The 14,887-nt window shown below is 44.0% G+C and overlaps 1 protein-coding gene across 1 annotated transcript in view; it reads right to left on the bottom strand.

Annotated features, from left to right (window-relative positions):
• Positions 1 to 14,887, bottom strand: part of ARHGAP26 (Rho GTPase activating protein 26) — a 533,008-nt gene that overhangs the window by 442,143 nt on the left and 75,978 nt on the right. The window contains exon 4 of the mRNA XM_050962626.1: positions 12,748 to 12,970. Within this exon, the coding sequence (XP_050818583.1) occupies positions 12,748 to 12,760 (13 nt within the window). The 5' untranslated portion in view covers positions 12,761 to 12,970. The remainder of the gene's footprint in view (positions 1 to 12,747; positions 12,971 to 14,887) is intronic.

Here is a 14,887-nt window from a genome sequence, read left to right as displayed (position 1 = left end):
GAGATGATCTCCTGTAATGGGTTTACCTGCTTAATGCGCCATGACCACTCCTGGCTCTCACTGCTTTCCTTTCTTTGCACTGTCTGTGGCAGGAAATTCTGCTTCCTACATTAGGTAGATTGTGTGCAACAATATATACAAATATATTTGTCACATGGAATTCCCAGACTTTACATGGTGGAATTTCCAGGATATGAATCTTCGGTCATTCATGCCTTTCTTCTCCATGTGTCCTGACTTAGGACTGCATGTGTTTGTTACCCAAGGAGCAGAATACCTTCCTTCTCCTCCCCATCTATCTTCCCTCCTCCCTCCCCAAGGTTCTTGTGTTGTCATGTCAGCATAAAACAATGTAGTGAATCCTGTTTCCTGCAAGAACACTCAGACGGCTTCTTCTTACTGCTCTTCAAGGGCCTGATCCAAAGCCTGCTGATGTCAGTGGGCTCTCCCATTGCCTTCAATGGACTTTGAATCAGGATGTGAGTGAACAAGTTGCATCAGGATAATAGGGACCCAGGATGAATGCTGAATAAGGTTAGGAAAGCCTTGTGACTCTACACTCCAAATAAGTGATTTACTTGCAGAAACTTACATTCCAGGAACAATAAACTTGTATTTCCTTTCTCTTTGGGGAGTGGAGAGGGGGAAAGCAAACATCCACAGATACCAGACCAAACCAAAACAAGAAAACCTTCAAAACTTGACTCAGAAATAAAACTGGATGTTAGATTCAAAGTAAATTAGCAAACCCTGGACTATGCAGGAAAAGTAGTTCTGTTAAATCACTCTGAGCCAGAACACTGCTTTCAGCCAAGACTTTGGCTCCCAGTGGAAGCTGTCAGGATTCTGCACCACTTTTCTTCCAGGTTTTGCTTAGGAAGCAGTACTCCCACACCACAGCGTTTTATATTTCAGATGTATCCTTGGCCTCTCGGGAATCCCAGCAATAGGCTTCTCCTCCAAGCTGCCCTTCCTAAACCACTTGAATCTCATTTATCCTGCAGCTAATTTTCTTTTTCCCTGAGATGCTAACAATTTCTGTGGATCCATCTGGATGTTATTACAAAAATACTTGGGTCCACTGAGGCTGCTGGCAGCAGGCTCCTTCCTTGCTTCCTCTGTCCTGAATGTCTGAGGCTGAGAAGTTGACTTTCACAAGGAGTTTGGAATAGAAGATTATAAAAAGAAACAGTGAATATTTTTCAGGTGTTGAGGCCTCATGGGTTGTGGTCCAGTCCCAAGGACTTCCCATTCCAAGCTCCCATCTGCTGTGTTCTGCTGTGCTGGGCAATGCTCCCTCAGGACATGTTTACACAGCAGCTGGGAGCAACCCACCCAGCCCAGGTAAACAGAGTCGTACTAGCAGGCCTTGAGCTAGCGCATTAAAAATAGCAGTGTGGATATTGAGCTGTCAAGCCCATCCGACCTCCCTAGGCTTGAGAGCCTGAGCGCCAGCCTAACCCGCAACGTTCACACTTCTATTTTCAATGCGCTGGCTTGAGCCCCACTAGCACGAGTCTGTGTGCTCAAGCTGGGAGGCTTACTCCCAGCCGCAGTGTAGATATAACCAAAGGGGCCCAGGAAAGGCCGTATGCATGAATGTATGGTGGCAAACAGGCCCTCTGCGCTCATATGAATGTTACCACTTGAGGAGAACTATTCATCATCCTTGATGGGCAGCTGAGCTACAGCATCACCCCCATTTGTGTTGTTAACAAATAATAATAATTCTTTGCCCTTCTTTGCCTCCCCTGCTTCCTCTGGGGAGCCCAGAGTTCTACCAACGTGAAGCTTATGCATTAATAAGACCCCTCTTGAAGTAGGGAACTACTTCATTTTATTTATTTCAGTTCATTAAAAAGTGCCCAGCCGGTATACTTTAACCACTGTCTGCCTCAGTTTCCCCAGTTCTGAAAAGGGGATACAGTTCTTGCCAGGGTCACACAGTGAAAGGATGGCAAAGAAAGAAATAGTCTCAGCCATGTGCCTCACACACAAGCCCATCTTTCCTCTCCTAATATAGCCGGATACAGGCCAATGAGCTCTTCATAGATGCTGTAAGTCGACGTTTACCTTTATCTGCACTTCTTATCTCCAGGAAAAAGACACAGCTGATAATTGCAGCACACACAGGATGAGAGCTTCAGTAGATTGCGGTGAAATGTGTCTCCCCACAGCCTGAGGTAGTGTATTGGGTCAGCACCATTGGGTTGTGGCTTTATAACAGGAGTGGGCTAACTTTTTGGCCTGAGGGCCACATCGAAGTATGGAAATTGTACTGCGGGCCATGAATGCTCATGCAATTGGGGATAGCGGTGTGTGTGTGGGGGGTGAGTGCTCTGGCTGGGGGTGTGGGCTTTGGGGTGGGGCCAGAAATGAGGAGTTTACGGTGCGGGAGGGGGCTCCAGGTTGGGGTTCGGGGATGGGTGAGGGCTCTGGGGTGGGGATGGGGATGGGGATGGGAATGAGGGGCTAGAGGTGCAGGGGGGTGCTCCAGGCTGGAGCCGAGGGGTTTGGAGGGTGTGAATGGGGATCAGGGCTGGAACAGGGGGTTGGGATGCAGGTGGGGCTCAGGGGTGCAGGCTCGGCCAGTGCTTACCACAAGCAGCTCCAGGAAGCATGTCCCCCCTTGTGGCCAAAGGGAGCTGTGGGGGCAGCGCCTGTGGATGGGGCAGCATGCAGAGCTGCCTGACCATGCCTCCGTGTACTACGTAGGAGCCGGAGGTGGGTCATGCCAGCTGCTCCTTGGGAGCCATGCAGAGCGGGGCAAGTCCCTGACCCCGCTCCCCAGCTGGAGCACCAGAGCAGGGCAAAACCACTGGTGGGAGCTGAGGGACAGATTAAATGGTCTGATAAGCCAGATGTGGCCCGTGGTCTGTAGTTTGCTCCCCCTTCCTCTCCGCCCCTTTATAACACATCCCAAGCTTGCAATTACTGCAGCTGTCTATCTACCAAAGTCTGGCCATTGCCTGCTCTAGACCCACTTAGGACATGAGCCATCAAAATCCTGAAGTGCATGCTTAAGTTTAAGCCTGCAAGGAATCCTCCTCAAGTCAGTGGGACTACTCACAGGCTTACTGGCATTGCTGAATCAAGTTCTCTTGATTTCACAGCCTCCATTCCTTCCTCTCCTCTCTCAAAGGATGGAAAATGGCTCTGACCACAGGATGATCTCGATGATCTCAACCTCTCAGCACATACAAGAGCGAGAATGATGGTCTGTCTACACTAGAAATGCTATAGCACCTGTAGTGCAGACACCGTGTCCCTCCTCACCCTCAGCCCACCACGAGACCCTGCCACTCACCACGCCCCTTCTCACTCCCCGTAGGTCATGTCCCTCCTCACTCCCCTGCCAGACACCCCTCCCACTACATGTGTCTTTGTCCCCTGCCTACTGTGAGACACACCCCCACCCGGCCCCTCCTCACACACACCCCAATGGTGGAGAGAGGAGGGGAAGGATGTAACAAGTGGCAGGGACCTCTGAAGAGTGGGGGGTGGAGGGGAGGAGAGGATAAAGACTCACCAGGCAGCAGCAGGTGGTGGAGGCCTATGGGAAGGGGCAGAGCAGGGAGGGGAAGAGGCGGGGCCACCACAGCTCAGGTGTCCAGCGGTGGGTCAGCAGTGGCTGCACCAGAGGAGGCTTGGCCTCCCCATGCCTCTTATACCTGCTGCCCATCCTTAGAAGTGCAAAGGAATTTCAATCTCTTAAATTCTCCTAGGAAAAAATGCTAAAAAGCGAAAGAAAATATTGCAGGGGGAAATAATCATATCTTATCACATAAATAATCACTCCTAGAGAAAACTATTGCATTTAGCTAGCATAAAGCTGATTTTAGTGACACAAAATAATGCCCCAGCATATATATTTAATCCTTTGCATTCGGGCTGCCAACCTAGTAATTTTTTATAGTGATCAATAGACAACAAGAAAGCAACTTTCAGAAGGTTAAAATCTCTAGCCTCCGGCTGATGGACCACAGACAGTCCAGGTTTTAAGTCCATTGCATGTGTCCATATGAGTAAGTATGTATGTGAAGAGATATGAAATGCTGAGCCCTTATAAAATAGATGGCTCTCCCACTTTCTCATCCTGGTTGGACGGATCTTGAAATGCCAGAGGAAATCACACTTTTTATGATAAATGTGGGGACCCTTTGCAGCAGATATGAACTAACAATAAACTTTCCCCACCAGCAGCCTCACCTTTCACTCCTTCTGCACTCATTTAATTCAATCCTTTCCCCCTTTTCTTAACAGTGATTTGCAATAGTCACGGTTTGCCACTATGGAAATACGATCTCCCCGAGTGTTAACTGACAGCATCTGTGAATTTGGGTATGTTTTTATTCATCCATTATATCTACATCCTGAATGAGGCCATAAAGCACATTTACTCTTTACAACTTAACTCAGTGCCAAATTAGTCTGAGTTTATGGTCTGTGTTTATGTTAGTGTGCAGCATTTGCTGTGGGTTTTCAAATGTCTTTGCCTATGGTAACTGTTGATTTTAAATAGGGGAAATAAAAAGGTAATGAATAAGAGGGAGATGATAACTGTGGTACAAACACACTAAAGAGAATGTGATAGCTTCGGGGTGACCAGTATTACTTTCAAGTGATATAGACCTTTGTGAGTGTTGTGGCTATGCCAAATTCCTCTTCATGAAACCTTTATACATCAAATGTTTCTCTATGTGTATATATATTGCACATGTATATAGACAGATCTATATCTAGTTAGCATACAGAGTGTGGGTGTCTATACATATGTTATACAAATATATATTCGCTGTACTGCATCCATTTGGGAAACCACCTTAAATCCAGAAAGCTCAAAGTAAACATACCCTTGGCTGCTTACATTCAATATTTGCATTGTGGGTGCAAAAATATGCCGCACCTCAAAATGCTTCCAGGGATCAAAGCAAGTTGCCAAAATAGGTATTCCTGAAATCTGTACAAAGTCCAAGAGGTTAACAACTAACAGCTTTGTTTTATCTTTGCTCTGTGGAGGTAGAGTCAGTGTTGTCAACACCATGAAAACAACCAGAGAAGCACTTCTCAAGAGAGATTAGGGGAGATAAATTAGAGAAAAATGCACCTGTTAGACAGATTACCATGTCCAGATCCATGTTCATTCGCTTGGTGTTTACTGCAAGCATTTGTGATTTGAAAAAAATCGTTTTAAATAACTAGTTAATGGCTCTGTTTGCAAAGTTATTTAAAAGGATATTATCAAATCACAAATGCTTGCAGCAAATACCAAGTGAATGAATGTGGATCTTACAGGGTAATGTAGGTTAGAAAATACATGTCTCAAACACATGTATAAAGCCAAAGCCATTCTGAAAATTTAATGATCTACATTAAAGTGTTAGATCTTTTTGTTCTGATTAGAAATGGGCCTGAACTGGAGCGTTGGATATAAGCTTCAGAGAAGCACAGACTCATATTTCACAGATCAACTCCAACTCTCATTCAAAGACATTAGGATCCAATCTTGATTCACCGAGGCAAAATCTATTGCTCTCAGTGGAGACTCAATATATGTGAAGTATTCACAACAAAAAGTGAAACTCCCCTTGACATTCATGGGACCTGGGTTGGACTCTTCAATATCCGCAGCAAAAAGAGTTAATGAACTTTGCTTAATTATGTTTTTCTTTTAATATAGCTTGCAGACAAGTTCTCAAGGAAATTTAAAAATATAGAAATTTGAAGGAGAACTAACATGCCATCTTTGGTTGGCTAGAGAGAGAAATCATAAGACAAAAGTCAAAATCCAGATCCAGGTAATTCAGTAATGACCTATCATTTAAATATCATCTGATATCATTTCTTCAGACTTTGCAGACACATTCTTCTCTGCTTCCAGAATAAAAATGTCATTTTTCTGGCCAAACCAATTTTCCAAGCCAAAGTTATAGACGGGACTAAAGTAGGGCTTTGTAATGACACCTGGTTCCAATCTTTATAGGGAGAGACTACTGCCTGTCCACACTAACACTCCAAAGAGAGGTAAAATACAGGTGGGGCAATTCCAATTTCCTGATCTGAATTTACTCATATTCCAGCCTTCATCCAGAAGGATTAAGGTGAATAGCCTAGGTTCCATTTTTTTGTACAGAGGTTTTTGGTTTTTTGTTTTTATAAAGCACAAACAAATAAATCACATGCCTTGAATGTTATTGAACTGGATAATCCAAAGATACAGTCAAGCAAGGCTGGCGGGCACATTTTGAGCGAGACGGAATGTTTTTATCTCCCACTTCAGGAACTGGAAAACATTCTGACATTGGCACACACATGTACGGAAAGTCAATCACAATGATGGTAGAATTAAAACGAGTGGGGGGATCTAGGCCCCAGTCTCCATGCAATAAAAAAAATTCTGTAGCCTCCAGGTTATTTGCTGAGCAATAAGATACAAGAGGCAGTGCATGTCACCAGAATTATAGCAAACCAGAGCTGCATTGTGGGGCAGAAGCCTGAAGGACAAGTGTCTTTAACTAGCTCAGAAGTCCAATACTGCCCTCTACATAGGCACTGCTTAGAATGCCTTACTACTAGCTTGGATCATATGTATTTCCAGTCATTTTGATATGTGTTTCATTAAATCTATCATCCTGTTATGAAAAACAGATTGCAGCAAAGATGTAAGCGGAAAGGGAAAAGCAACCACATGAGATATTCTGCTGAAACTTATGGTTGCTTCTGGGCTGGAGGGAAGAAATTGTTGCCAAGCCACTATGGTGACAGAGGTACATTAGAAAGAAAATCTGTTTCCAGTTTGCTGATTGCTGCTGCCAAAATCATCTCCATCTCCCATTGATCTGATCATGTCATTCCATTAGTCAAATCGCTTCACTAGCCTCTCCTTTGCCTTTCACATTGAATTCAAGCTTCTAATCCTTACTTTCATGGCTCTTTAAAATCCTTCTGGCTGGACCTCAACCTCTTTTCCACTGCTTCCTCCTGCAGCTGCCGCCAAGGACACCCGTGTCTCGCTGTCCTACTTCGATCACTGTACTGCCTTCCAGGCCACTCCTTAGACAGAAGGAGCTCCAAGCCAATGCCCATGCACCTTTTCATTGTTCAAATTCCTCCTGAAAGTGCAAAACTTCTCTTTGGAAGCCTAACCATAATTATCCACCCACGAAAAACATTTCCAAGTATTTCAAAGAGTGCCATATTCCCCCACTTAGATATTTAACCATCATCTGACAGTGACGAAACAACACATAATATCAATAATAAAATGAGCTTCGAAGTGGGGCTCTATGCAGAGAAATGACTGTAAAAATGGCGCAGTGCATTTCTCTCTGTGATTTTTCATATAAAATATGCTCAGTTTATAAACAAAATTATATTTTTGTTCTAAGTGCCAGCTCAGTAAAGTCAGCCTGGACTCAGAGTGAAACTGAGCTCTTTGTATCTCTCACACCATCACCAGCAGCAAAGGGTCTGCTGCCAGCTTTGGTCCCCAGTTACCACTTTGCAACCATCTTTCAATAATAATAATTACCTGGACTTGGATTTTGACTTTCCACACCTATGGAAGCCCATTGTCTTCAATAGTGCTGCACAAATAAAGGACTGGAACTTAGCAAACAATCCTGCTAATGATACCCAAGAAGGAAAATAATCCAGTTCACTCGCACTCAGTTTTGTAGGCGCTGAGCTGTGTAGGAGAAAAAGGAAGGAAAGGAGCAGGCACAAATCTATTGAATAAGGAGGTGCCATTTTAACTAGGCTTAGTCTTCACATAGAAATTGCATGGACTTTATTATTAATTATTATTATTATTATTTATTTGTATTAAAGTCATGAACAGGACCCTATTCTACTAGATGCAGTAGAAACAGAACTAAATCAGTTTCTAAATTAATCTAGTTAAAATAGGCATAACCCACTTGCATAGACACTCTCAAATGGCCTTAATTTGGTTTGTTACAGTTTAGCTACACAAGGAAGTTGTTCCGGTTTAACTTTAGGTGCATGGGCAGCACCTTGCATAGGCCGCGGAAGGCTGTACCTCTCCGCACAGCCCGGTGTGCTCCTGCCCTCGCTCCTCCCCGCTCCTGCTTGCCCTTCTCCCTTGACCCCAGCCCAGGCAGGCTGCTCCTCTCAGGGAAGCATGCTGTGGCTGGGGCTAGGGTGGCCAGGACTTGGTGTGGCTCAGGCCACCCAGTGCTGAGGGGCCCCAGGTGCAGGGGCTGCACTACCCAGCACTCAGAGGGGAGGCTGGAGGCGCTGGGGCTGCCTGCCCTGTGCTCGAGGGGCGGAGAACAGGAGCCACACACTGCCCACCCACGCTGTGCTCAGGGGTGAGGGAGCTGGTGGCCACAGGGAAGTGGGCTCCGGCATGGGAAGGGGAGCGGGTCCTCAGGCGGGGGGTGGGGCCAGCCAGGTGGTTCACCCTCCACCCATGTTTAGGTGTGATTTTGAACAGATGCAGAGCAGAAGACTGTTAATAGTGGCTTATTGCAGCTTAGCAAGAGCTTTCTCCTAAACAGAAATAAGCCTGGCTTAAACCAAAATAGATCAGCCCTAGGTAAAAATGGCGTTTAGTTATTTAAACAAAATCTCTAAGTGGGTCTCAAAACAAAAGGGGAAAGAGAAAAGAGAGGGAGCCAGACAGAAAAAATTGTATGGGAAAATGTACCAGGCAGGCTTGTCATCTATTGCTATCACTACTAAATGCTAAAATGAACTGTGAGTTCTGGTTAGCAACAAGGCTATTATCCTGGAATTCAGAATGATTAGGCCAGCTAAAAAAGGCAAAAGCTGCAGTCAGGTCACAGCTAAAATGGAGGCCATACAACTTGCGGCAAAGAATTCTTTAAAAAGGTAGGTCACCACTTGCCTAAAACTGGGCAAAATCCCAAAGAAACAGCTCCACCTGGAAGTCCTTATTGAATGATGTCAGAGCTAACAGACTCAGAGAGAGGCAGAGGCAGAGTTTTGTGCCTGACCTCACCTGTGTTGTTTTTGGTAACAACTTTTTAAACCATCACTTCCTCCTCTTTGCTTTATTTATCCCCCATGTTTATTTTCTATACTGTTTATGCTGAAACATGTCAGTGTGTAACTTTCCAGGCCATCCCATCCTGTTGGGAAAACTCAATATATGTGGGATGCCACGGAAGATTAAAATCAACCACCATTGCTATTATTATGCTCAGACTGCTGCCATCTCTGCAGTTTCTTGCTAACCTGGCTCTTCTAAAATTTACTATCTTTAGGCTTGGAAGGTTAGATTTTTATTGGCAAATATCTGTAAATGTCAATTTCACTGTTCACATAAACCAATAAATAAATATTTCCATCAATAATTATTTTAAATTTACAGATAAGCAATTTTACAGATAAGAAAATTGCTGCTTGAGGACTAGAGTTTGATTTATATATTTGTATATTTTGACATGCTACTGACAATTTCTATTTCAATGTTATAAAGGTTTAACTTTTTGAATCTCAACATCTACTGTCAATAAATAATAATTGTCTGACCCGCTCATTGTCTGATCCCCCAAATAATTTCCGGAAACTATGAAAATTTAAAATCAATAGAAACAAACAAAAATGGTTAAAAATAAACATTAGTATTACATATCAAAATTATAAAAAACTACAAATCTAATTCTGCCAAGCCTAAATATCTTTGATCTGTGCAAGAATGCAGAGATGAACAAAATGCTCTTATCACACTTAGTTATTGATGTTGATACAAGCATCAAACTCACTTTATTTGTCACTAAAGGTCACAAACCTTACAGGTGAACTCGTGTCCAGTTTTGCTGGAACACGGGGCAAATTTTCAGCTTTGCACTGATATTATTTAATTAGACAGTCTTCAAGACATGGCTTTTACAAACCCAGTTTAATCCAGAGTGATTCTTTTGACTTCCAGCAGAGTTACTCCAGATTTAACTGAGATCAGAATATGGCCCTTAATCTTCATTATTGTCAAGAAAGTGCCTAGCCTGCTTTTGGTGCCATATTATATATATAATTCAATACAATAATACTACATCATAGAATTACTATAGTGTCATGTAGTTTGTTAGTGAAACAAGGCTAAATGTGGAAATTACTTTTTCCTTTCAGCTGCATTAATTAAAATGAGGGTGTTATATTTTGCAACACACTGAGAAATAATGCAATTAATTAAATTTATTGTATGGATTTTTAAAGCACCCATTACTGTGACTTCTGGATTCCCTCACATACATGATTCTCATACAAGAATTGCTCTCAGTGGCAACATAGCTCTTTATCCTCTTTTTGGCCCTTCATCCACCTTCTCGTTCTCCTTCGTACTGCAGAGGCATAGCTACTGTGGATGTGTAACACTAAAGCACCCACTAATAGACTGATCAGAACCAGGGCTGCCCAGAGGATTCAGGGGGCCTGGGGCAAATTGGGGGCGCTGTGGTGCTTGTACTTATCTGGTAGCGGTGTGGGTCTTCGACGGCATTTTGGCGGCAGGGGGCCCTTCAGTCGCTCCGCGTCTTTGGAAGCACTGAAGGGCCCTCCGCCACCGAAATGCCGGCCAAAGATATGGACCACTGCTAGGCCAGGGCTCGTGGGATCCCTGCAGGGCCCGGGGCAAATTGCCCCACTTGCCTCCCCTTACCCCGGGTGGCCCTGATCAGAACTACTCAGTTTTGTATCAGAAACCTTGTATTGTTAATAGATAATGGAGAGTCTCCTTTTGTTCAAGTGGTGTTTTGAAGCACAAGGGTCTGGGTTTTATCCCTGCTGCTGCTCTGATATTCTGAGTAGCCCTGACATGCAGCATAGCAACAACCAGGAAGCCCTAGGTGGCCACAGGTTTCTTGCAACATTAAATGCAACAACCTTATCTAAGATGCACTTTCGTTATTTGGAGTGAACAGTGAAAAGAAAATCAAGTTTTGTAACAATGTATTCTGAGCTGGTGAGCCTCTCCATTCCTTTTGTACCCTTTCATTTTTTAATATATTGTTTCTATACCTAGGCAGCTAATTTGGCTATTTTGACTGACTTCCCAATCCTATCTCAAAGCAAAATTCGAGGGAAGGTCTGAACCAAACCTTCCCAAACCACTCACATCAACTCCTGCAGCACGATACTGCCAAGACACCCACAGCTCTAGAGAGGTGGCCCCTTTTCATAACATGGCAGGAGAAGGTAGGCGCCCATCATAGCACAGCACTGACTCTCTGACGTTTAAACTCTCAGAGTCAATACCTGGCCTCTTTACTCAGTTTTGGCTCAGTCTTTATTTAGGCGCAGAGATTAAATGGTTGGTTCAACGTGACATGCACCAGCCATTGAACCCAAGCACCACCCAGGAACTGCCAGTTTGAGTTGTGCCCTTGGTAGCTTTCTAGAACATGCACTGTGCATATTAGAATTGTACTCTGCCTATATTCTGCAGGGCACTGCGGGAAGTTTTAAAGGAAGGATGGTCCGCTGCTTAGGGCACTAGCCTGGGACTTGGGAGACCTGAGTTTAAATCTCTGCTCCTCAACAGACTACCTGTGTGACCTTGGACAGGTCACTTAGTCTCTCTGGGCTTCGAGTTCTCATCTGTAAAGTGGGGATAATAGCACTTCCCTACTTCATAGGGGTGCGGTGAGGATAAACACATTAAAAAATTCTGAGGGACATTACAATGATGGAGGCCATATAAGTCCGACAGACAGACTGACAACTCTGGTTGATGTCAATGAGATTTTTTTGCTGAATAAGGGCTAGATCAAATCTGAAGAAGTAACTTAACGCACAACCAATTTCCTTGGAGACTGACCATCCCATAGGTCAAAGGGCTGCTCAGTGATTCCAAAGCAGACCTCTTTTTCCAGAAAGACCCAACATTTTTTCCCTCTTCTTTATCATACCTCCTCCATGTTTCCTTGTACAGTACGCTGTTGCCTTGGTAACAGCAACCAGCAATGCCCTTTGGTACTAAGGCCAGAGACACTAACTGCATCGCCTCCACATGCTTCTGCTTGCCCAGGATCCTTCCAGGACTCTGTTTGTTTGCACACATGAGCTGCCCCAAATTTCAATACCAGGGCTGTGGGTCTCCAGAGACACTTCCCATATGCTGAAGTGATGCTCATTGCTACCACCACTCAACCCAAAAACCAAGAATGAGGGAGAAAAAAAATCCAAAACCTTTGAAATCAATTTTAACTAAAATAAAATTGATCTCACAAGCTCCAGAAACCACGAGCATAAATTTGGGTTTGGCTGGGGTCTGTGTTTTCCTTGGGCTCCTCCGCATCATGTATGAAGCCCATTTTAAAACAATTTGCTAGAGCAGTTCAGCATATTACAAGGGCTAACATGCACCAAACAGTTCCTAGGAGCAGTGGCTCTGCTCCTGTAACCACCAGATGCCCACTTGAGAGATGGGAGGCAGTGTTGGCCTCAAGCACAAGCAAAAGCACACAATTGCTTTGGCCCCTACATACATGCAAACTCTGTCCGTCAGGAGTGGCACTGTACAGGGAGGGGAGGCAGAGGGTTGAGAGAGGAGGGAAACAACACATGCTTCCTAGAAAAGGGATTGGAAGAAGAAGTGATTCATAGCCTAGCTTCCCCGCTTTCACCAGCATAGGCTCCTGCAAAGGCAAGATCATCACTGAATGGATTTATGCAATCTCGGATCTCCACAGGAAAGAGGCTGCTCCTGTAAATCTTAAGCCAACTCAGTTCTACATCTGAACAGAGTGAGAATTACCTTACCTCCCTTTTCCATTGACTGAGGGGGAACAGTAGAGATGGGCCCACATGGCAATGTTGGGATCTAAATTGGAGTGTCCCAGGATTTCAGAAGAGTTTGGATGAGGGGTTTTGGTTTGGTTCATGTTAGAGATAGGAGGCAGTTGCACAGTTCCAATGTGGATCCAAACTTCTCTAAAGTTCAGGGAAGAAACGAACGCGAGGCTGGGTTTTGGTTCAAATCCATCTGTAATTAAAAAAAAAAAAACATTTGAAGTTAAGCCAGACAATATTCTTGGGTCACAAGCACACAAAAACATTAAGAAAAAGGGGACCCCTGGTTTCCAGTATTTGTGTAAAAGTTGGAGTTGTAGAAGGTGTGGGGAACATGAAGGTATGTTCTAAATGATTTCTTTAGAAAAGACAGAAAAATAATTCACTTAAGAAACATGTTATCTTGCCTTCTTTCCCTTATATGCATAGAAGCCCTGTCAACCATACAGCCCAATAACTGGCTTAGGAGAAAAGAAAGGAAAAGGAAAAGAAAGACAGCAATTTACTCTGTGTCAATTTTCCAAATGATCCTTCACTTGTTCCCCCTCCCCCCAACCTTTCCTTCCCTCTAAGTTGATCCCCAGGGTTTTCTATCATTCCCTTGAAGAGGTAGCAGGCTATCATTTTACAGCAAGAGAGGAAGCAGCAGAAGAGGAAAGAAAGCAGACAAATTACTAAACGAGGAGGGGAATTAGACACTGTAAATGAATGCTGCGCTGTCTCTATGAGTTTAAGTTGCCTTGTGTGTGTACTTTTGGGCCGAGGCACAACTTGGATTTACCGAGCTTCGGCTTGTGGCCATTTGTACAATATCAAAAAGAGGGGCATTTTTATGCAATGCTTCCCTAACATTTCTCCATTAAACTGCAACCCTCCAGGCTGAATTCCTTCCAAATCACAGGCCTTGGCCCAAAACATCAGTATTGCAAAAGCAGAAGAGATATGTGAAGAGCTGTCATATAGCAAAGCCTTTCTGGTTTCTGTTTAGAGAAGCTTTGGAGGTTATTTGCAGCCTTAAACTAATGACCAGACAATGGAGAAGTGAAGGAGGACTGTTAGCAGCTACAGAGTAATGATACTTTACACTTATAGCTGCTTTTCATCCATGGATCTCAAGGCACTTTACATGAGTGAGTAGGGTATTATTATCCCTATTTTATCTATGGGGAAACTGAGTCACAGATTTGGTCTTATTTGTTTAGGTTAAGACATGTAAATACACAGAATGCACTTAATAGTTAATCATTTATAAAGGGAGCTGCAGAATGAAATAAATATTGTTGTTCTCTAGCAGCAAACTCTATTGTGACAACAACTATGACAACAGCAACTTGTTTCAAATGTGATTGCTCAAATGATCAAAAGGCTAATCATATTCAGGGGCGGCTCTAGGCATTTTGCCGCCCCAAGCAAGGCAGGCAGGTTGCCTTAGGCAGCTTGCCTGCGGGAGGTCCCCAGTCCTGCAGATTCGGCGGCACGCCTGCGGGACGTCCTCCGAAGCTGTGGGACCAGCGGACCCTCCGCAGGCATGCCGCCGAAGGCAACCTGCCTGCCACCCTCACAGCGACCGGCAGAGCACCCCCAGTTGCTTGCCGCCCCAAGCACGCGCTTGGCGTGCTGGTGCTGGAGCCGCCCCTGATCATATTGTACGTTTCATGGACATTCCTATGGAATTTAATAGCAAATTATATCCCTGCTATGGAATTCTATAATACTTTAAAAAAACACCACCACACACACCTATGGAATGGTTATCATTTTCTATTAAATTCTGTAGGTTTTTAGAAGTCTATTCCATTTCTGCAGAAATTTACTGATATATATGCAACCTGATTGAAAGCCCCTTCAAGTCAGCAAGAGCCTTTCCATTAACGTCAATGGATCTTGGATCAGGCCCTTAACATCCATCAAGTCCTATATGGACATTAAAGAAATCTTATATACTATCAGTTCCCACTTCTGAAGCAATAGGATGATCCACAGCAAAAATAAATGTGTTTCAGAGATGGCACTATAAGCTCCAATATGTCACAGAACAAGTTAATATATATGCATTTCCCTGAGATAAAACACGTACACATTGAGGTCATCTTTGTGTATAACATATATG

This window comes from Gopherus flavomarginatus, chromosome 7 (assembly GCF_025201925.1).
Source record: "Gopherus flavomarginatus isolate rGopFla2 chromosome 7, rGopFla2.mat.asm, whole genome shotgun sequence".
NCBI lineage: Eukaryota > Metazoa > Chordata > Testudines > Testudinidae > Gopherus > Gopherus flavomarginatus.
This window is presented reverse-complemented; position numbering and strand designations above follow the sequence as displayed.